The 23,089-nt window shown below is 36.8% G+C and overlaps 2 protein-coding genes across 2 annotated transcripts in view; both read right to left on the bottom strand.

The window, feature by feature from the left end:
* Window positions 1–16,067, bottom strand: part of LOC136034397 (solute carrier family 35 member G1-like) — a 44,056-nt gene extending 27,989 nt beyond the window's left edge. The window contains exon 1 of the mRNA XM_065715549.1: window positions 16,006–16,067. The gene's annotated coding sequence lies outside the window, so the exon portion shown is untranslated. The remainder of the gene's footprint in view (window positions 1–16,005) is intronic.
* LOC136035056 (uncharacterized) lies at window positions 8,419–8,877 on the bottom strand. Its single transcript, XM_065716653.1, has one exon. The coding sequence runs from the start codon at window positions 8,875–8,877 to the stop codon at window positions 8,419–8,421; it is 459 nt and encodes a 152-aa protein (XP_065572725.1).
* Window positions 16,068–23,089: the final 7,022 nt, after the last annotated feature.

The raw sequence follows: 23,089 nt of genomic DNA, 5'->3' as shown, positions 1-23,089 counted from the left end.
CGTATCTACGAAATTTGCTTATTCTAGCCACCAAGTTTCATCCCGATCTTTCCACTCTAAGTGTTTTCCAAGATTTCTGGTTTCCCCCTCCGACTCCCCCCAATGTCACCAGATCAGGTCGGGATTTAAAATAAGACCTCCGAGACACGAATTTCCTTCTAAATGCCAAATTTCATTAAGATCCGGTCACTCGTTCTTAAGTTAAAAATTCCTCAAATTTTTCTAATTTTCTGAATTACCCCCCCCCCCCACTCCACCAAAGAGAGTGGATTCAGTCCGATTATGCCAATCACGCATCTAGGACTTGTGCTCAATCTTCCCACCAAGTTTCATCCCGATCTCTCCACTCTAAGGGTTTTCCAAGATTTCCAGCTTCCCCCTGTAACTTCCCCAATATCACCAGATACGGTCGTGATTCAAAATAAGAGCCCTGAGTCACGAGATCCTTCTAAATGTCAAATTTCATAAGATCCGATCACCCATTCGAAAGTTAAAAATACCTCTAATTTTTTTTCAATTTTTCCTCTCCCTCCAGCCCCCCAGATGGTCGAATCAGAGAAACGACTGTTATCAAGTCAATTTGTGAAGGTCCCTGACACGCCTACCAATTTTCATCGTCCTAGCACGTCCAGAAGCACCCAACTCGCCAAACAACTGGAAACCCCCCAACTCCCCCGAAGAGAGCGGATCCGTTACAATTATGTCAATCACTTATCTAGAACTTGTGCTTATTCTTCCCATCAAGTTTCATCCCGATCTCTCCACTCTAAGCGGTTTCCAAGATTTCCGGTTTCAAAGATTTCTGTTTCCCCTTCCAACCTCGTATGTCCTCGGATCCGATTAGAATTGAAAATGGAGCATCTGAGACATAAGATCCTTCTATATGTCAAGTTTCATTAAGATCCGATCACCCATTCGTAAGATAAAGATGCCTAAATTTTCACGTTTTCCAAGATTGCTGGTTTCCCCCTTCAACTCCCCCCAATGTCGCCAGATCGGGTTGGGATTTAAAATGAGAGGTCTAAAGCAAAAGATCCTTCTAAATATCAAAATTCATTATGATCTGATCACCTGTTCCTAAGTTGAAAATACCTCATTTTTCTAATTCTTCCGAATTACTCCCCGCCCCCCAACTTCCCCAAAGAGATCGGGTCCGGTCCGGTTATGTCAGTCACGTATCTTGGACTTGTTCTTATTCTTCCCACCAAGTTTCATCCTGATCTTTCCGCTTTAAGCGTTTTCCAGGATTTCCGGTCCCCCTAAGTCCCCTTAGGGGGACTTAGATTAATTTTTGTCCCAATTCCTTAAGAATGACCCCTGAATCATAAAGGCCGTAGAATAAGTTGTTGTAATTACTATTACGAGGAGGCAAACCCTCATATGCGTTATAATGTCTGTTCGTTTCCAGTTTTAATGCTGCTCCTCAGTTTCAGTAGAAAAAACTTTTCATATTTATTTTTTCGTTGTTTTTTTAAATAATGCTAGAAAATCCTGCACCCCCTCCATTGAAAGTCTCTTCCCCCCATAAGAAGTTCCTCCATGGAATGATGATCCCACGTAACCCCTCCCCTCAAATCTCCCGCCCCCCAAACCAAAAAAATCTCCCTGAAAACGTCTGTACACTTCCCAGTAACCATTACTATATGTAAACAAAGGTCAAAGTTTGTAACTTGCAGCCCCTCCCATGGGGACTGCGGGGGAGTAAGTCGTCCCCAAAGACATAGTTATTAGGTTTTTCGACTATGATGAATAAAATGACTATCTCAGAATCTTAATCCGGTGACTTTGGGGGGAAAATGAGCGTGGGAGGGGGCCTAGGTGCCCTCCAATTTTTTGGTCATTTAAAAAGGTCACTAGAACTTTTAATTTCCGTTAGAATGAGCCCTTTCGCGATATACGATCACCCCTAGGGAAAAAAAACAAAACAAAAAAAAAACAAACAAACAAACTAACAAACACGCATCCGTGACTTGTCTTTTGGAAAAAAATGGGAAATTCCACATTTTTGTAGATAGGGGCTTGAAACTAGTACAACAGGGTTCTCTGATACGCTGAATCTGATGGTGTGATTTTCGTTCAGACCGCATGACTTTTAGGAGGTGTTTCCACCTATTTTCTAAAATAAGGCAAATTTTCTCAGGCTCGTAACTTTTGATGGGTAACACTAATCTTGATGAAACTTATATATATTGAAAATCAGCATTAAAATGCGATTCTTTTGATGTAACTATTGGTATCAAATTCCGTTTTTTAGAGTTTCGGTTACTATTGAGCCGGGTCGCTCCTTACTACAGTTCGTTACCACGAACTGTTTGATACCATTTTCTCAAAACGTGTTTTTGGACTGTGATTAGGCTGTGGTTCGCTCTCGTTATTGCTGCAACGATTATTATTGTGGAGTCAAAGTTATCAATGAGTATAAAACTATTGGAGCTTAGGATAGTAGGCTAATATGAGTTTGTTTACCAAGTTTTGACATTATATTTCACTACCTGAAATTGTCAATAGTTTGAAATCATACCAAATTTCGTCTTTTTGGTGTCATTTTATATGTGTGAATGTCGTCACTTTTAAAATAGTGCTATCAATGAAGAAAACATTTTCGCCAAAAGGTTGATAAAAAAGTTGTTTTCGCTGCCAAAATTTAAATGGTATCTATAGTTGCGGCATCGAATTCTGTCTTAATAAGATACACAGCTATTGCCTATTGCGCATCCTGTAAAAAGCAATTGCGACACACACCGTAGTCATTTATGAGAATGGCGTGCTCAATTGTTACATAAAGGGAGGTGTTTGAATTAATTTTTTCTCAGTAAGAAGTCAACAGGACACCTTGGCTGCCAAAGCTTCCAAATATGGATTAAGGAATTTAGGAATATTTTCTTTAGTATGGTGTAGTGGATATGAGGCTTAATTAGTAGGAATAAGTATTCAATCAAGTAAAGCTAAATAAATGAACCTGGTTTTGTTCAAGTTTAAGTGTGAAGTACATTAAGGTTATTACCATGCGCAGATCATCAGATACTAGGGGTGATCAGGGCCGTATCCAGGATTTTCGTTCGATGGGAGTATTTTTTCGGGAAGGAGAGAGGGGTTAAAAACTGGAAAGTGCACCAAAATTTGTTTATATGCATAAAATTCCATTTTTTAGAGTTTCGGTTACTATTGAGCCGGGTCTCTCCTTACCTACAGCTCGTTACCACGAACTGTTTGATATGCCATGGGTAAAGCTATTTTAATTGAAAAATCGTTTGGTTCGGAAACTCGTGGATTCACCTTGCTCAAATAAGTTTGATATGAAAAGACTTGGATGATTCATCAAGATTCATGTCCTATTTTTGGTACTTTGTCGCCTGATCCCGCGGGATTTTTTGAGTTCTCCCTTCTGAATAAGAGACATTTTTAGATCTCTTATAGGACAATCGAAGAAACTTCCAACTATCGTGAAGCATTTCTCAGCCTTTTCTTACAGAACAACTAAATTACTCGGCATGGTACCTGCATGATATAGTCCCGACCTAATATTCTTCATCTACATAGAACCTGTTTCTCTAACGCTCAATCCTAATGAAATTAAATAAAAAACAAGAGCTAAGAGCTCATATGGCACTTGTGACGAGGCGAGAAGAGCTAAGAGCCAAGAGATCATATGGTATGAGCTCTAACAAAATTCTATGAATCAATAGATTGATTTAAAAAGGAAAATAGGAGGCTTAATGCCGGTCAGGATTTAAAATAAGAGCTGTGAGTCACGATGTCCTTCTAAATATCAAAATTCATTAAGATCCGATCACCCACTCGTAAGTTATAAATACCTAATTTTTTCTAATTTTTCCTCTCCCTTTAGCCCCCCAGATGGTCGAATCTGGGAAAACGACTTTACCAAGTCAAATTGTGCAGATTCCTGACACGCCTACCAATTTTCATCGTCCTAGCACGTCCAGAAGCACCAAACTCACCAAATCACCGAACCCCTCCCCCCAACTCCTGCAAAGAGAGCGAATCCCGTACGATTCTGTCAATCACGTATCAAGGACATTTGTTTATTCTATCCACCAAGCTTCATCCCGATTCCTCCACTCCAAGTGTTTTTCCAAGATTTCCCCCTCCAACTCCCCCCAATGTCAAAAGCTCTGGTCGGGATTTGAAATAAGAGCTCTGAGACATGAATTCCTTCTAAGAATCAAATCTCATTAAGATCCTATCATCTATTCGTAAGATAAAAATACCCCAATTTTCACGTTTTCCAAGAATTCTGGTTTCCCCCTCCAACTCCCCCCAATGTCACAGGATCTGGTCGGAATTTAAAATTAGAACTTTAAAGCACAAGATCCTTCTAAATATCAGATTTCATTAAGATCTGGTCACCCTTTCGTAAGTTACAAATACCTCAATTTTCAAAATTACCCCCCCCCAACCACCAAAGAGAGCAGATCCGGTCCGGTTATGTCAGTCACGTAACTTAGAGAGGTTTCTATTCTTCCCATCCAGTTTCATCCTGATCTCATCGCTTTAAGTATTTTCTGGTCCCCACAACTGCCCCCCCCCGCAATTACGCTTGATCCGGTTGAGATTTAAAATAAGAGATCTGAGTTACGAGGTCCTTCTAAATATGAAGTTTCATGAAGATCCAATGACTCCTTCGTAAGTTAAAAATACGTAATTTTTTCTTATTTTTCGGAATTAACCCCCCTCCCCCAATAGAGCGGATCTGTTCCAATTATATAAATCACGTGTGTAAGACTTCTGCTTATTTATCCTACCAAGTTTCATCCCGATCCCTCCAATCTAAGCGTTTTCCATGATTTTAGGTTCCCCCACCCCAAACATCCCCCAATGTCACCAGATCCGGTCAGGAATTTGATGTTTGGATTTTTAATGCTGCCCCTTACTTTCAGCTGAAAAAACTTTTTCATATTATTTTTTCATCTTTTTTTTTAATAATTCTAGAAAATCCTGCACTTTCTTCATAGAAATCCTCTTCCCCCATGACCAATTCCACCATGAAAAGATCCCCCACATAACCCCCTACCCTCAACCCCTCATCCCCCCAACCAAAAAAATCCCCCTGAAAACGTCTGTACACTTCCCAATAACCATTACTATATGTAAACACTGGTCAAAGTATGTAATTTGCAGCCCCTCCCACGTATATAATATTCTTACCGGCTACTATGATTGTAAACCTATTGATTTTTATTTGGCTGTTACAGAAAATGATTCTTCATATGAGAATTTCATGTGTGACATTGCTTCAAATAAGAAAACTCAAACATGTGAATTTTATAATAAGAATCAAAATGGTATCATTGATTTTATGAAGAGATATAATAAAAAAGAAGTTAAATTATATTGTAGAAAAATTGACCCTGACTTTACATTCCAAGACGAATAGAAGTTGAATCCTGAAAAGCTTCCGCCATTTATCATTAACGACGGAAGAAGAAACCTAAAGGACACAGAGTTTGGTACCTAGAAGTTTTATTAATAAACAGATTCACAAGCATTTTTAAAGCGTTTCACTCTTATGGCACGTAATTTATATTAAACAGGTAAGAAGAGTATTTTCAATTGGAAATTCGTTCAATCGAGGATTGTCACCAAAAATGCTAAAAAATTCACTGTATGTGCATGCGCGACATAGAAAAATGAAATACAATAGTGCATGAAAATCACAGCTTCTTGTTGATAAATCTTTTACTCGCTTCTGATTTTGAATAATAGATTTTCCACTTTGCTCAAGAAAGTTTTTAATGTGAGGTGTGTAGAATGTATATGGCAAGCCAGAAGGATAAAAAATTCAGTATTCTTTGCGGTTTGAAAGATGCATAACCAATGCCCCGTCTTTATAGTTGATGGGCTACTGTTAACGATGAAAAGGACATTGTTAAGGCTTTTAATATGGTGGAGGAAATCCGAGGGCATGCAATAGGATTTGTATTCGGACATGTAGGGATCCAAATTGAATAAATTTATAATTGGATTTGTGTTCATGGTGCCAAGTCTAATAGAACACTGCCATCAAGATAATTTCCCAATAAGTTTCAAATTAATTTAGTCAATTCTCCATTGGTTCGGCAAAGGCTCACTCTAAACATACTCTTCCCGTTCAGACATTAGTCATGTCCTGAGTACCGGACAAATACAATACAATGATACCATGCGTTTTTGCAAATATATCTTCGGTTATACTATTTTCAAATAACTGCTAATCTTGGTCTATGGATTGTGTTTTCAAATCATATAGGGTCCTGTAGGATATATCAATGGCTAAATTGTAGAGTGGAATCCCATTTACTTTGAATACAAGAGATGAAAGTCCAAACATTTCAAAATTATGTGGAGAATTTGTCCATGATCCAATGGCACTGGCACCTTTTACAAAAGCCAAAGCAACTTTTGAAGGAAGTTCAGTATTGATAAATGACGAATCGGTGTAGGTGCATGTACCCGAAGCAATATGTTGTTGATTCATGATTGTATGTGGAACGAGCAGTTTTACATTATTTCCACTAGCTCTTAGTTTCTCAATTGCCAAAGCAACGGAACTCATAACTTGTTGTTTTCGTACATGAAATATTGCCAAGGTGAAAGAGATTGTTACATGAAGTATAGTGCTAAGTACTTTTCGCAAAATAAAATTGGACGGAGTGAGTTGTAGCTTTATATCAGACTTTACGATGCAGTGCAACCATTGAGGTATATTAAATATCTCATGATTTATTATCCCAAACAAGTGTAAATCTTTAGTTGTTGCATCTGTAAGTATATTGCTAGTGTCAGTTTCTATTTACATTCATATCCAACAGCCAAACCTCTCAATAGCTTATAGGACGTTGAACTCATCAACATGAATTGTATATTACTTGCATAATTTGAAAGACTGTTGCTTGTATTCACCAACTTTCCATTTATGTAGACACTGATTTGTCCAAACAAATTTTGTAGTACACAATTTTCATAGGATAATTCCTCGGTTGTACTTGGTTTTTCATTGTTAGATTTTTTGACAATGACATGCAATTCTATAAAGTGGAAGTCAAATCTATGTTTGTGTTCAGAGAGCGGTTGCTGCGGATGAAATTGTACATTTAACCAAGTTTGGTACTCACATCGACATTTTCTGAATTGAAAATATTTAGACATGAGTCGACTGAAGGATGCGATTCTTTACGTCGTAGATATGCGATTTCTAGGAAAAGAAATCGTTTTTTTTCTCTAATAATTTTTACTTTTGGTTTTTTCTTCTTTGACGAGAATAATGTTTTAAGCTTCCGGCCTGAGATGAGACTGATGAGTGATGAGGTGTTTCTTGCCCTTTTTAATCATTTCCCACTTTGTCGTGATTTTAATTACTGCCCGAGTGATCGCGCGCCGGCCTGCAGATTTTGTGACACACTTTCTTTAAAATCCTTCCCAGAGCCCCAATCGTGTAGTGTTGAGGACGCAAATCCGAGGTAACTGGTGCAATATACTTTTTAGCGATGGGTAGAGCAGAGCGAAAAAACTTAACAAACCAATTGCTGAGACTGTAATCGAACACTGACGAGCGACCCCCGCAATAGTCCATTCCATGACCCAATTGTCCTTGTCCAAGCGTAGCAACATAGCAATCATATTCAGGACAAACAAAAGTATCTTTTCTATTTGCCATCTCGCTGAATGGGCCGAAAGTTACATGTAATCACAGCCAAACCTTTTATTATTGATATAGGATTACCCAATTCACTTCTGAATGTTAACTGACAGAGCTCCAAATACGAAGTGTTAACTGGGATATATTGAAGGTGCTTTATTTTATAGTGTTCATGAGTGGTTTTTTGTTAAAAAAAACATAGAAGGGGGACATTGGTATTACCGACTCTCGATGCCTCGACAAAGTATGTGTAAAGAAATATACCGTTCTCATATGAAAAGCCGGGTGCATAGTCTGCATAGATAACATGGTCCTTGCCACTGAAATTTTCGCTTTGATAATACGATCTTTGAAACCGAGAACCTTACGTAAATTCTCATTGAGGAAAATTCTTTCATTCTCAAATGGATTGAAAATATAAATTCTCCTCACTTCTGTTGAATAGTTTAAGTTCAAGTCACCTTTTTCTTGACTCCCAATTTTTTTGATATTTTGACACAGCTCAAGCATATTGTTGTATTCCTCATGGAATATGACAGCAAAGAGGTAATCATCAGAGTCAAAATTTGCCATCAAACCCTCGTCGGAGAAGTCAAAGGGATCTACTTTTATATCATACTTTGACATTATATACATTTTTAAGAACACATTCAACAAGAGCAACTTCATCCCTTCCCTCGAATTTGATGGCAGGGGAGAGTTTTGTCCAAAAATCACTTGTTTTATTCAAATAATTTTAGATGTGGTCAGAGACATTGAACATGAATGTCACATAACAATCATTAGGCATTGTGAACGTCTTCAGCAGCAGCCAAAGAATTAAAATCAGAGTTGTACCCTAGTCTGCGAACAAGCAACTGTCTCTTATTCTTGCAAGTTCGACCCTTTAATTTATTTCCAATTTGATATTTTCCATTGTTTTTACCTTCTTGTAGTTCATACACGTAAAAACTACCAAGAATCTTGTCATCTTTCATAAAAGGTAGACGATACGTTACAGGTTTAGTGTCTAAGACTTTTGACACTTTAAAAAGTTCAGTGGACCTTAAGTAGTTCCCCTTTTCAAAAATATTAGTTTTTCGATTGATTCGAACTGTATCGCCAACATTAAATTTGTTTTTCACAACCTTTTCATTGGAATATTGTTTAAGAAAAATGTCAAGTGTATTGTTACTATGATGAACTTCAAGAGCACTAAGATTGGACTGGGATCGATGAGGACATTGATTGTAACTCAACATGACATGAATATTGCATTATATTTCAACAAAACCTTTTTTACATGTGGATTAACAAACCCACTAACTCGATTCGTTTAAATTTTTCTATAAGAATCTTGTTCAAAGATGAATTCAAAAACTTTACCAACTTCATCGCCTCTCTTTGAACGCTATGAAGGGCATATGCATAGCGACTAAAAACACTGATTGCAAGTAAAATATACTTGTACGGGTCATTGTGACTTCTTTTGAATCTCGCCTAGAGTCAAAAGATCTGCTTGTCATATATGCAATAAGAAAAGGGCCTTAGTTTCTCGTTAATGATTACCGCAAACTGTATGATTTTGATAAAAAGTGTAGGTGGGTTCACTCTGTAAATACCCTATCGCCAACTACTTTTCAACTCCAGTGACTCGGACAAGTGGGGCGGGGGAACTTAAGCTTCCCGCATCACCAATATTCTCATAAGCCTGTTTCAAAACTGGAGCAATTTTGAACGTAAACGCGGTGCGAAGTGTCCACCACCCTTTGGCTCACTAATAGGTGATACACTAATATCGAGACGCTTCATTTGATACCTTTTAAATCCTCACCCCTACTTGGCGTGTTATCCGAAAATGATCTATCTTTTGATATTTCTTCATTTTCCCCTAATCGTTTTAAACTATATTTATTCCCGATCAGACTTTTGGGAAAATTTTTGACTGCAAAAATTTATATTAAGGACTATCAAATGGTTCAGGTCTTTTACGATTTGCAAATAAATCTTATACCAAATCAATTAAATTTTGACTCTTGCAATAGATTAAAACTTCATCCCTACTACCATCAATTTGTAAATGTTCATTTTCGGTGAGACAGTTTAAGAGTCTTTTACTTTGCTCGCGATACGATTGAGGAATTAGATCTACAACACTTGATAAACCTTTAGATAAATTTCCTTCTTGTTTTGGTACTTTCAAAAGTTTCAGAACTTCCAGAATTTGGAGGAATTCCTGGAAGTTCCGCTTCCAGACCGCTCAAATTTACTTTGAGTGGTCTTTTACGATAGGGCTTATGTTTGTCGAGCCATCGAGAGAGTAGTGTTTACAATTCCCAAGATTATCGACAGTAGCAATGCAAAAAAACTACCACCCGCTTGAACAAATCGTTTTCTTTTAAAATCTTTTCTTTCTTTATGCAATCTAGGGTTCGTACAAGTGAACGATGTTGCCTTTTTGTGCTCCATAATCACTTCTGGCAGTTGAACATTGTTTTAATTAAATTAAAGCAAAGCTCCGATAGGATATTAATGCGTTCATTGTAAATACCATGCTTGAGTATAGGCCTCCTAAGTAGCGGTTTTGAATTACTAGGATGGAAAATAAATGTATATTTTCATGTGGTTTCTTCAGTGTCGTGATGGTGAGTAATGACCTTTTTTACTATTCACTGGTAGATATGCGGTAATTTTATCGTCAAAAAATATCCCTGACCACACGTAACTCTTTGGGTGTGTTTTCATTGAGATGCAATAAAATGTAACTCGAGGGTTTATCAGTAGCTTGACACAGTGCCTAAAGTGGTGTTTTATCTTATAAATATGTACGGAATCTAGATAGACGCATTGGACAACAGTAGCATTCACCATCACACTTTTTACCCTCACGTGAAATCTAAATAATGTTTGGTATTGGAAAGAAATATCCAATTAAATCAGGGTCTTTAGCAGGCCCGTAAAGATACCATGCCCTGTGTTTCACCGATGTAATGGACGGGGAGCCCTTACTGAATATATTACCCCTTTTTCATCTTCAAGTTTCCCCTCTTCATATTCTTTATCATACTGTAACACTGAAACCACAATATATAAATGCTCATTAGCCCTCTAAAAAACTTACCCCTTAAGTGTTACAAGCTATTGCCCCTTTAAAGACCGAAAATTTACTTTAGGAAACTCTGCACCCTCCGTGCACCTATTAACTACAAAAGCATCCAAATGTTTCCAAGGGGAGTCTATTGCCTTGGGTTTATGCCCAGTTACGAGGGCCAATTACTTGAATCACTGAAGCCCTCTGTCGAAACAAAAGTGTTGTACACTAAAATTGTGTAAAGCCGGGCGAAGCGTCTGCATTTCCGTTTGCAGGTAATGCGAGCACACCTCGCCCAATTTTTCATTTAAAAATAATTTTTGGCGATGGATGCTTTCACAATGGCCCTACCTTCCACCTCCCGAATTCATCCTTCAAGAAGTACCCAAATTTTGATGACTTAGGAGTGAGCTATATCTATCGAGCCCGTATAGATACTACCACTTGTTAGAGTGTTCAAGGGGTCTCTGAACTCAGCTCTAAAACCATAAACATTGTGCAAAGGACAATCGCCACTTTGTCCTGGCTCCCCCATATCATAGTCACTGTGAGGGGAGTGTACTTGTTCTTATAATACCCTCCTGACCTCGCTAGGTGGTACTTTATTTAACTCATTGTCAAAAAATCTGTATCGAGGCCAATATCCCTAAAAACTATCTAAATGAAAATTGGGGGAAGGTATACTAATAAGGCTCACACTCGATCTGTAGCCCCCTTGACATTCACTTTACTTTGGTGGCATTCATGAATAGTCGCGCAACTCCGATTGTGGTATAGGAATGTGAACCTAAGAAATAATAAGAGCTTATTAGCTCACTGCAACACTTTTGATTTTATTCTGTGAAACAATTTGTATCAGGCTTAAGGAGAACACAATATTAGTCTGAAAATACTTTTAGAGTGCAATGTGACCCTTCGGATTTATTGAGACTATACTACCACCCATTGGTTTAATGAGCCTGAAGTATATCATACATGGACCCATCATACATGAATAGCAACTCCGATTGTGGTATAGGAATGTGAACCTAAGAAATAATAAGAGCTTATTAGCTCACTACACTCAAATAAATCCTGGTGGGCCTTATTACGTAATTAACACCTGCATTTTGTAAAAAACATTTCCTATTACAAAAAATGCACCTGTGTCTTGCCCTGGGAGGGTTGCCGTTAAACTTCTTCGTCCTCTTAAACCATTAAAAGAAGAAAAGAATAGCGGCTAGGAGGCTTCTGGAAGTACCTATGGCGTCACTACTATCATTGAAACTTTTAAAGAAGCTGGCTCGGTTCGAAATTAACAGTTCTGGTGTCCTTGTGAAGAGTAAAAAGAAACTGGAGGGCAAGCAGCCCTACTCTTGAGCCATTCATTTTCCAAACGCATCCAGTTAAAAATTTTTGAGACAGCCGTCTTATTCGACAGAGTAGAACGGTCCAACAACTATGTCTTTAGGGATATTGGGCCTCTCAAACCTCCAACAATTAGGCAATTGGCCCATTATACTTAAAACCAAATGTTGCTTTAAACTAAATCAAGGCATTGTGTTTATGGTTGCAAATAAGACAACTCAGCAATACATCGTGAACGACTAGGGTTATTAAGTAGAAACTTTAAGGACTACTGCTATTCCTGCTTCTGCTCTTACAATTTAAATGAATAAACAGAGTTTAAGAGTATCTAGGTTGTCAAAGTAAGTAGATAGAACCTTTGGGAGTGATATTAACTTTTATTTTTCAGGTCATCTTCAGGAGCTATAAAATTAAATTAAAAAATACTGTTTATTTCAGGATTAAGACTTATTGAAAAAAATTCTCTAAAAGACAAATAGCGTCCCAAACTATGCGTTCTTATAGAAAAAAAACTGAAAAGATATAAAATAATTTTTTTTTATGAAAAATACTATGTCAATAAAAAACAAACAAATATTAATTTAAGAATCTTTCCGAAAAACAATTTTTTAAAGAAAAGTAAAGAGCTCCATTAAACCAAAAATGAGCAGAAATAAAGTCAAATAATCTCCCAAGCGTAAAACTACCAGAAATTAATATCAATAAGTAAATGAAACTAAAAACAAACAGAAATTACATTGAATAGCCGAGTCAAACTCAAAACAAGCAAAAATTAACTTGAGTAAGGCTGAATCCACATGTCTTCTCAAGACCAGAACATAATTTGCGCTTTACTGAAAACAAAATACACATTAGATGTTTTAACTTTTTTCACTTTCATAAATAAAAAATTATCAAAACTTTAAGGAGTAAATATCAATACATGTCAATTAAAATGACGGGGATTGAACGAAGTTTCCATGGTCGTTTTTTCAGTTTTTCAAATTAATAATTAAAAAAAGGGTATGAAACGACAAAAACAAATGACAGTTCAACGTTTCTTTTTTATACACAAACTCTCTTTTTGTAAAAAGAATTGAACAAACAATTGTATCTTCTAAAACGAAGAGGTCTCAATGAGGCTTTTCATTTTTAAAGTATCGGATTTTTTTTTATCTTTTCATCATGGTTGCGGCAGCAGCTGCAACTTAGTAAAGAGCGAACCACAGCCCATAGTAACTAAAAGTTAAAAAAGCGTTTTGAAAAAAAAAATTTGGTGAAAAAAAAAAAATGCTAACTGACACTGATTCAGGCATGGTATCTAATGCTTCAGTTAGGCTTAAAAATAAAAGATTATTGCGAAATGAAGTTTATGGTGATTTCGAAAAAAAAGCCTGAAACCTCTCGAAAATGGCGTCAGATCCAAATGAAAAGTTTATGATTGAAATTATTATGGTTGAAAACCTTTTATTGGAAAATCACATTCCACCTCCTTGAACAGCAAGGATAATCGCTTTTTTGAATCGGTAGCAGTCATCTGTCTCACTTTTTTTTTCAGGCCTAGCAGGCTACCAGAACATCATAGGGAAATGCTTAATGGCCCATTTAAAAGATATTTCTCTAATATACGTGCTTTTTATAAATTCTGCCATCTGCAAGTGCAAGTACACCAAATGCAAGTTCCAAATGACACTAAAAACAACAATTTTGGTGCCATGTCTCAAGTGGAAAAGCTGGGACTATTGGGGTAGCACAACTTTTAAGTATTCTGTATCCGATTAACGACGCTTCTTGACTACTAAGGTCCCTGCATCGGCCCTGCAGTGCATTCCTGCAGCATGATTCGATCTCTGGGTCCCCGTATTACCAAGCTAAGGTCAAACCCACTGCGCCACCACAGGACCACAACTTTTAAGAGTTATGTTTAATGGTTCATTTGAAAGTTATTGCTCGTATCTAGGTGCTTTTATCAGTTTTTATCAGTTCTACCATTCGTAAGTGCGATATAGCACTGAAAACAACACTTTTGGTGCCGCTTCTTGAGTGGAAGTGGAAACTGAAGGTTTACAAGAATTCCTCCGGTACTCTCCGCCTCCCAGCTTCCTTGGTGAGTTTCGTAAATCGTCGATTCACCAGCAAGCTACTACAGTATTAGTAGGCTACCACACTATTGTAGATAGATTTTTAATGACTTAATTAAAAGCTATTGCTTATATTTACAAGGTTTATACAAATTCTACCATCTATTACATTTAAAAGATTTCAATGTTAACTAGGTTTTTGGGAGAATTTGCAATGGGAGAAATGACTTCTTTATCAGGGTTGAGGCATTAGCTGCAACCTAGTAAAGAGTGTACCACAGACCATAGTAACTGAATGTAAAAAAATGGTTAAAACGGCCTTTTTTTCCTTCTTTTATCCAAACCTAGCAGATTACTTGAACATCATAGAGAGATGCTTAATGGCTCGTTTTAAAGTTATTTCTTATATCTACATGCTTTTTATAAGTTCCTCCATCTGCATGTTCGACATGGCGCTAAAATGGCATTTTTGGTGCCATTTCTCAAAGGGTGGCACTAGCAGGCTACCAGAACATTGTAGACAGATTTTTTTTTTCATAGAAAATATTGCTCATATCTACGTTTGTCCTATAAGTTCCACCATCTACAAGTTCCAAATGACACTAAAAACGGCAAGTTTTGTGACATGTCTCAAGTAGAAAAGCTGGGTTATTGGGCTAGCAGAACTTGTAAGAGTTATGTTTAATGGCTCATTTGAATGCTATTGCTCAAACCTACGTGCTTTTTGTGTTATCAATTCTATCATTCGTAAGTGCAATATAGCACTGAAAACAACACTTTTGATGCCACTTTTAAGTGGAAAAGCTCTGAATTACAAAACGGGCATTATTGTAATAGTTATATTCCTGAACCCTTAAAAGGAGGTTTAAAAGAGCCCCTTCCGTGCACTCCTTTTCCCAGCCCCTTTAGTAAGTTTCATAAATTGTCTGCTCATCAGTAAGCTACTGAAACATTAGCAGGCTACCTCACCATCGTAGATAAATGTTTAATGACTCAATGCAAATCAATGAAAATCAATGGCCCTTAACAAAGTTTTGAGAACTTGATTCTAACCTGTTGAGTGTCTCATAAACTCCCTTCACCTCTCAGGTTTCTACAACATCCAAGAACTATTTGTCAGAGGAAGAATCCTCTTAAGCTGTTTGCTATCCAACTAACTCCTTTTAATTAACAGCTAAGAGCTCATATGGCACTTGTGACGAGGTCGGAAGAGCCAAGAGCTCATATGGTATGAGCTCTAGCAAAATTCTAAGAATCGATAGATTGCTTTAAAAGGAAAATCAGAGGCTTAATGCCGGTCGGGATTTAAAATAAGAGCTCTGAGTCACGATGTCCTTCTAAATATCAACATTCATTAAAATCTGATCACCCACTCTAAGTTAAAAATACCTAAATTTTAATTAAAAAAATAAAAATAGACGAAGAATCCATGCTCTTCAACAATTCAACAAATCACATAAATTAAGATATACGACTTCTTGCAAAACTCTTATTTAATATTAGGGATGAGTGACGATTTTGAAAGACCCATTTTGCTGGGATGTATGCATAGGGTTGGGTTCGGGGCAAGGGCCGTATCCAGTACTATTGTTTGGAGTATTTATTCTGGTGGGGGGGGGGCACATAAAAAACTTGGCAAAACGCAACAAATCGCAAAAACTTGGGAAAATGCTATTGTGCGAGTTGGGTAAAAACTTCGGGGTTGGGGAGGATTAAACCCATTGACGCCCCATCTCCTAGATACAGCCCTAATCAGGCCCTACCTCTTCCCCAGAAATCATAGATTTTCTTGAATTTCTGCACGTTTATTGTTCAAATTATTAAAAATATTTTTTTTACTGTCTCCCCCACCCCCTAAGAAATTCTTGCGTGAGTGTCACTTTTTCACTTACGAATTATCAAACGTTGCTAGCTGCTTAGTAAGTCTCTGGTAATGAGGATCTTATTCAGAAACATTGCAAGTCTTACCAAATAGGCATGTTTACAAATTATTTATTATATTTGACGCATCGCAAAATCATTATCAGTTGCACAAAAGAGCGCGTGTCAACCTTTGTCTTATAGAAGTCACTGAGCATACTTATTTCTGATTAAATGAATTTGGCTCTGTGCAAATCAATGAGTCATTAAAAGAAGTATATTCCCATCTTCACATGTAAAAGACTTGCGTAATTATACCCCAAGCTTTCCGCAATTGCACAACCAATCACATGATTGCATTTTCCAAAATATAACACGATGTCCTTCGTTTGATACACAAACTGCATGGTAAAAATTTAAATGCTTTTTTTTATTTATTCAGGAGCCTTCTATCATTGCTTGTAAGAGAGGACTGGCTATGGGTAGACCAGGATTTACCCATAGGCCAACTAGGCGCGGACCTTGGGGCACAAAAAAAAACACTGAGCAATTTTTTTCTTGACAAAAAATGGACTGATGTGATTTACCGTCAAAGTGCCAGTTATACTTTGCTGTTCTGCTGTCTATTCCCAGAAAAGTGATTAAGCTTTTTTTTTATTTATTCAGGAGCCTTCTGACGTTGCTTCGAAGAGAAGAGTGGCTATCGGTAGGCCAAAATTTACCCATAGGCCGACTAGGCCCGGGTCTTGGGGCACAAAAAAATTCGAGCGATTTTTTTCTGGACAAAAGATGGACTGATGTGATTTACCGTCAAAGTGCCAGTTACACTTTGCTGTTGTGATGTCTATTCGCAGAAAAGTGATTAATCTTTTTTTTATTTATTCAGGAGCCTTCTGACGTTGCTTCGAAGAGAGGAGTGGCTATCGGTAGGCCAGGATTTACCCATAGGTCGACTAGGCCCGGGCCTTGGGGCACAAAAAAAAATATTGAGCGATTTTTTTCTTGACAAAAAATAGACTGATCCGATTTACTGTCAAAGTGCCGGTTGCACTTTGCTGTTGTGCTGTCTATTCAGAGAAAAGTGACTAAGCTTATTTTTTATTTATTCTGGGGCCTTCTGACGTTGCTTCGAAGAGAGGAGCGGCTGTGGGTATGCCAGGATTTACCCTCAGGCCAACTAGGCCCAGGCCTTGGGGCACAAAAAAAAACACTGAGCGATTTTGTTCTTGACAAAAAATAGACTGATGCGATTTACCGCCAAAGTGCCAGTTGCACTTTGCTGTTGTGCTGTCTGTTCACAGAAAAGTGATTATAATACAACAAAAGAATCTATAGTCACTTATAAACTATTAGATGTCTCCCAAGAATGACAGCTGAGGGCTTGGTATCACCTCTCTCTTGCATTACATTTGTCTCATCATTCATCAGTTGCCTTCTGTTCAGGGCTTCCACTATCCCCGAATTTTCGGGGATTTCCCCGTGAATTTCAATGTCTCCCTGGAAAAAATTGCTTGGGCCTAAATGCGCCAAAACATTTGAGCCTAGGGACACCAAAAATTTAAATTTGGCCGTCGATGGATTTTTTCAAAAACACCATTAATGTCAAAGGTTAGTAAAAACAAGTAATTAGTTCCCAGAAGATCATTTGGAACCTCTTTTGAAAGAAATTTTTTCTTGGTGGTCTCAGAACTCTCACTTTTGATGTCCTTACCAAGGCAAAAATCAAGTTTTTTCTTTGGGGGGGGGAGAGGTAGGGAGAAGATGGACGAAAGAGATGTTTTTGGGAAGATTAATATTTCTTGAGCAGTTTTGCTTGACAACTTCTTCCAAGGTCTTCTGAACGTTGGGTTGTCTAATAAACAATTGATTTAATGAATATCAGCTCGAGCCACCCTCCTCCCTTTATAGACGTTTGTAGTTATAACGATAATTCACAGGTTTTCATCCATGTAACAGTGCTGGCTTTTATACTCTGATTTTCTATTCCTTAGTCGGATAGGCAGTACCCTTGAGAAAGGGAGGGGGCTATGCATTTTCCTATGAAAAATTCAAATGTGAAAAAGTACACAATGTCATAATTGATAGAAAATTATGACATAATTCTCACAAAAAATTACTCTTTTCTCAACTCACCCTAAGAGATTTAGATTTGTACCCTCCCTTTAGAAAAATTGTGCTGGGGTCCATTATCTCGAAGGCTATTCCTTTACTCCTCGGAACGTACAAAGGAGTCCTTTTTGGGTTGGGGGAGAAGGGGAGAAACTGTTAAACAAGGAAATTGGAAAACAAGGAAATTGGAAAAGCAAAAATAGGAAATTTAAGAGTAGTTGTCAAGTCATGGTGTTTGGGGATTTGTATGAGACAGAGAATATTGGTATTGAGAGCTGTTCTACAACTAAAGTAAACAGTAGAACTTACTACCAATCTCAGCATTGTGTTGATTTTGAATTAATAAAAAATAAAGAAAGAAAAGAAAAGAAAACAGATCCAGATATGGCCGGTTTCTTCAATCTGTAATTCCACTAACAGTAGCAAAAGAGAATTAAAATTCATAAGACAAGTCTTGCATACGCCTGACTTCAAGCAATTCTTTGGATGGTTTTCACTACCCCAAATAATTTATTCCTATCGTTCATTCAATAGTGACTAGGTTTTACCCGTCGTCATATCATCCATCTTTTAATTAATACTTTTAAAAAAGCTTCTCATTGTTCTAATTAAACGACGCTTGTGTTTCAGGAGTCGCTCTTAAAAAAGTGGGACTATATTCGAACTTTAGTGTAAGGGCTGAGATGTTGAGGAGGGGGCAATCCCCTTCATATACGTAAAAATTTCGTTGGTTTTACTTTTCGTTGGTTCCACGCTGACTTACCAGCTGAGCTCAATAGGAGAAGAAATAAATTGCTAGAGCTCGGTTACAAATTGGAAACATCAAAATCACCAGCTGAAAAGGTTGCAGAGACGCGTGCAGTCCAGTAAGGAATAAAATAATGACTAGATGTCAAAACTTCTTGAAGTTCGCAGTGGACATAATTTCAGACAACTGCCCTGATCCGCTTAAACTGCCGATAACGGCGCAATTTGCCGACGCTGACTCTGGTCTCTTTCTCTTAACTCTACTTTTTAAAACAGTAAAAAACTTTAGCGTAAAGAGCGGGGCGTTGATGAGGAAGCATCTCCTTTCATATAAGAAGTAATTTCTGTTCGTTTTGAGTTTTTATGTCGCTCCTTACTTTCCGTTAAAAAAACTTGTTTTTTTTTAAATTTAATTTCTGAACGTTTTTGAATCAATGCATGTCTTGATTTTGACTCCGCAGACGAATAATTAAAACGAAATTTGTATATATATACAAATATTTGTTATTTGTCTATATTATTATAGTTTATATTATTTGTTATCTATTATTTGTCCTCTGAATTATTTGTCTATATTATTTTTTCTATTGTTTGGTAAATGACGACTTATACTTATTGACGACATGACTGCCTGTCCATGGATTATTCTTTATGGTTGATTGTGTGTGGCTATGCTGTTTGACCTATGTGATTGTATGGATGAGTAGGGTTAAGGCCTCATTCAAGTGCTGGTCTATATTAATCACTAATTTAGGAAAACACTCTTCCTTTTCTCCTTCTGTCTCTCTTTTTTTTTTTTTTTTTTTGTGTGTGTTTGTGCTGTTGCATTGGTGATTTCTCTTTTCATGATATATATTGTTTTTTGCTAAATGGCTTGCTCATAGTTTTGATCGAATGATTTTGAGAAAAAAAGGAGCGGGGGAGGAGGCCTAGTTGCCCTCCGATTTTTGGCTACTTAAAAATGCAACTAGAACTTTAATTTTTTTTAGAATGCTTTTATTAGTAAAAGATTTACGTAAATTACAAATTAGCTTACGTAGCGAACTTCTGTATTCTTATGTTTTTATTACGTATACAAAGGGGTTCACCCCCTCGTCAGAACCTCGCTCTTTACACTAAAGCTTAAATTTTGTTCCAATTTCTTAAGAATGACCCCTGAATCACAAAAGCCGTAGAATAAATAGTTGAAATTACTAAAAATACTTTAGCTTTAAAAAGAGCGAGGTATTAGGAGGAGGTGAGCCCATCATATGCGTAATAATTTCTGTTCGTTTTAAATTTTAATTCTTCTCCTTACTTTCAGTTGAAAAAACTTTTTCATATTTATTTTTTCATTGTATTTTTTTAAATAACGCTAGATAATCCTGCGCTCCCTTCATGGAAATTTTCTTCCCCCATGACATATTCCTCCAAGGAAAGTTCTCCCAACATATTTTCCTCTTCTCAACTCCTCCCCCCAACCTAAAAATCCTCCTGAAAAACTCTTGCCTAATTCAATGTTGCGTTTTCCTAAGATGTTTCATTTTCCTTTTTTAAAATTATATTTGATTTGTTTTTGCTTTTGATTAGTAAAATGAATTGTCAGAATTTGTATTGTTTTGTGTGCTATGTCCATTTCTATACCTTTATTTTTTACCTCGTGTTTTGCTTACCTTCCTTTCATCTTCTATCCTATGTTATTTACCCTTTCCTTTACCTTTTTACTTGCATTTATTTTTTTGTTTCAGAGTAAGAAAATCAAGTTTTTGCCATTGCCTATTTATGGCGCTTTGATGAGCTCATCTACGTCACGATTGCTCACTCAACTAGCGCTTGATCTCTGCATCACTGTATTAGTAAGTAATTAAATAAAAAAACTATTTTTTTTAACTGAATGTAAGGAGCACATTAAAACTTAAAACGAACAGAAATTACTCCGTATATGAATGGGGCTGTTCCCTTCTCAAGGCCCCGCTCTTTACCCTAAAGTTTGACTCTTTCTCTCAATTCTTCTTTATTAAACAGTAAAAAAACTGTATTAAACAGTTTGACTCTTTCTCTCAATTCTACTGTATTAAACAGTAAAAAACTTTAGCGTAAAGAGCGGGGCGTTGAGAAGGGAACAGCCCCTTTCATACACGGAGTAATTTCTGTTCGTTTTAAGTTCAAACGTCGCTCCTTACTTTCAGTAAAAAAAAAACTAGTTTTTTTTTTATTTAATTTCTGAACGTTTTTGAATTAATGCATGTTTGATTTTGGCTCTCCGCACATAAATTATTAAAATGAAATTTGCATATTAATTCTTTTCTTGGCTAAATGGCTTTCTCTTAGTTTTGATCAGACGATTTTGATAAATAAGGGGTGGGGAAGGAGGCCTAGTTGCCCTCTGGTTTTTCGTTACTTAAAAAGGCAACTAGAATTTTCAATTTTTAACGAACATTTTTATAAGTTAAAAATATACGTAACTTACATAACTTAGAATTAAATTACGTAACAAACTTCTATATTCTTATATTTTATTATGTATATGATGGGGTTTGTCCCCTCGTTAGTACCTCGCTCTTTACGCTAAAGCTTAAGTTTTGTCCCAATTCTTCGAGAATGACCGCTGAATCAGAAAGGCCGTAGAATAAATAGTTGAAATTACTAAAAATACTTTAGCATAAAGAGCGAGGTATTTAAGAGGAGAAGAGCCCCTCATATGCGCAATAATCTCTGTTCGTTTTAAGTTTTAATATTACTCCTTACTTTCAACTGAAAAAACTTTTTCATGTTTATTTTTTCATTGTTTTTTTTATAGTAATGCTAGAAAATCCTGCACCCTTTTCATTGAATTTCTCTTCCCCCATGACCTATTCCTCCAAGGAAAGATCCTCCCACATATCCCCCTCCCTTCAACCCCCCCAAACCAAAAATTTCCCCTGAAAACGTCTGTACACTTCCTAATAACCATTACTGTATGTAAACACTGGTCAAAGTTTGTAACATGCAGCCCCTCCCCCGGGAACTATGGGGGAGTAATTCATCCCCAAAGACATAATTATTATGGTTTTCAACTATGCTGAACAAAATGACTATCTCAAAATTTTGATCCGTTGACTTTGGGAAAAAAGAGCGTGGGAGGGGGCCTAGATGCCCTCCAATTTTTCGGTCACTTAAAAAGGGCACTAGAATTTTTCATTTCCATTAGAATGAGCCCTCTTGCGACATTCTAGGACCACTTGGTTGATACGATGACCCCTGGAAATTTTTTTTAAATAAACACGCACCCGTGATTGGTGCAAAAAATACGAAATTCCACATTTTTGTAGATAGGAGCTTGAAATTTTTGCAACAGGGTTCTCTGATACGCTGAGTGCGATGGTGTGATTTTCGTTAAGATTAAATGATGTTTCCTTTTGTAGGGTATTTCCCCCTATTTTCTAAAATAAGGCAGATTTTCTCAGGCTCGTAACTTTTGGTGACAAAGACTAAATTTGATGAAACTTATATATTTGAAATCAGCATGAAAATCCGATTCTTTTGATGTGTCTTTTAGTATCAAATTCCGTGTTTTAGAGTTTTGTGTTCTATTGAGCCAGGTTGCTCCTTATTACAGTTCGTTAACACGAACTGTTTGGTTATGTTTGATGTATTTTGTCCATCGAGAGCCAATACTAATAATGATTAAATAAAAAAATACTAGTTTTTTAACTGAAAGTAAGGAGCGACATTAAAACTTAAAACGAGCAGAAATTACTCCGTATATGAAAGGGACTGTTCCCTCCTCAACCCCCCGTTCTTTATACTAAAGTTTTTATTGTTTTAGAAAGTAGAGTTGGGAGAAAGAGTCCAACTTTAGTGTAAAGAGCAGGGCGTTGAGTAGGGGACAGTCCCTTTCATATACGGAATAATTTCTGTTCGTTTTAAGTTTTAATGTCGCTCCTTACTTTCAGTAAAGAAACTTGTTTTTTTTTAATTTAATTTCTGAACGTTTTTAACTAATGCAAGTGTTGATTTTAGATCACCGTACATGAATAATTAAAACAAAATTTACACATTAACTTTACTTATTTGTAAAATTGCTTTTTCAAAATTTTGATCGGACGATTTTGAGAAAAAAGGGGTCGGGAGGGGGCCTAGTTGCCCTCCAAATTTTTGGGTAATTAAAAAGGCAACTAGAACTTTTTAATTTATTTACGAACGTTCTTATTAGTAATAATTATACGTAAATTACAAATTAACTAACGCAACTTTTTTGGCTAAACAGGTTTTATTTGTATATTATTACATATACGAGGG

The sequence above is a fragment of the Artemia franciscana genome, chromosome 13 (assembly GCF_032884065.1).
Source record: "Artemia franciscana chromosome 13, ASM3288406v1, whole genome shotgun sequence".
Taxonomy (NCBI): domain Eukaryota; kingdom Metazoa; phylum Arthropoda; class Branchiopoda; order Anostraca; family Artemiidae; genus Artemia; species Artemia franciscana.
This window is presented reverse-complemented; position numbering and strand designations above follow the sequence as displayed.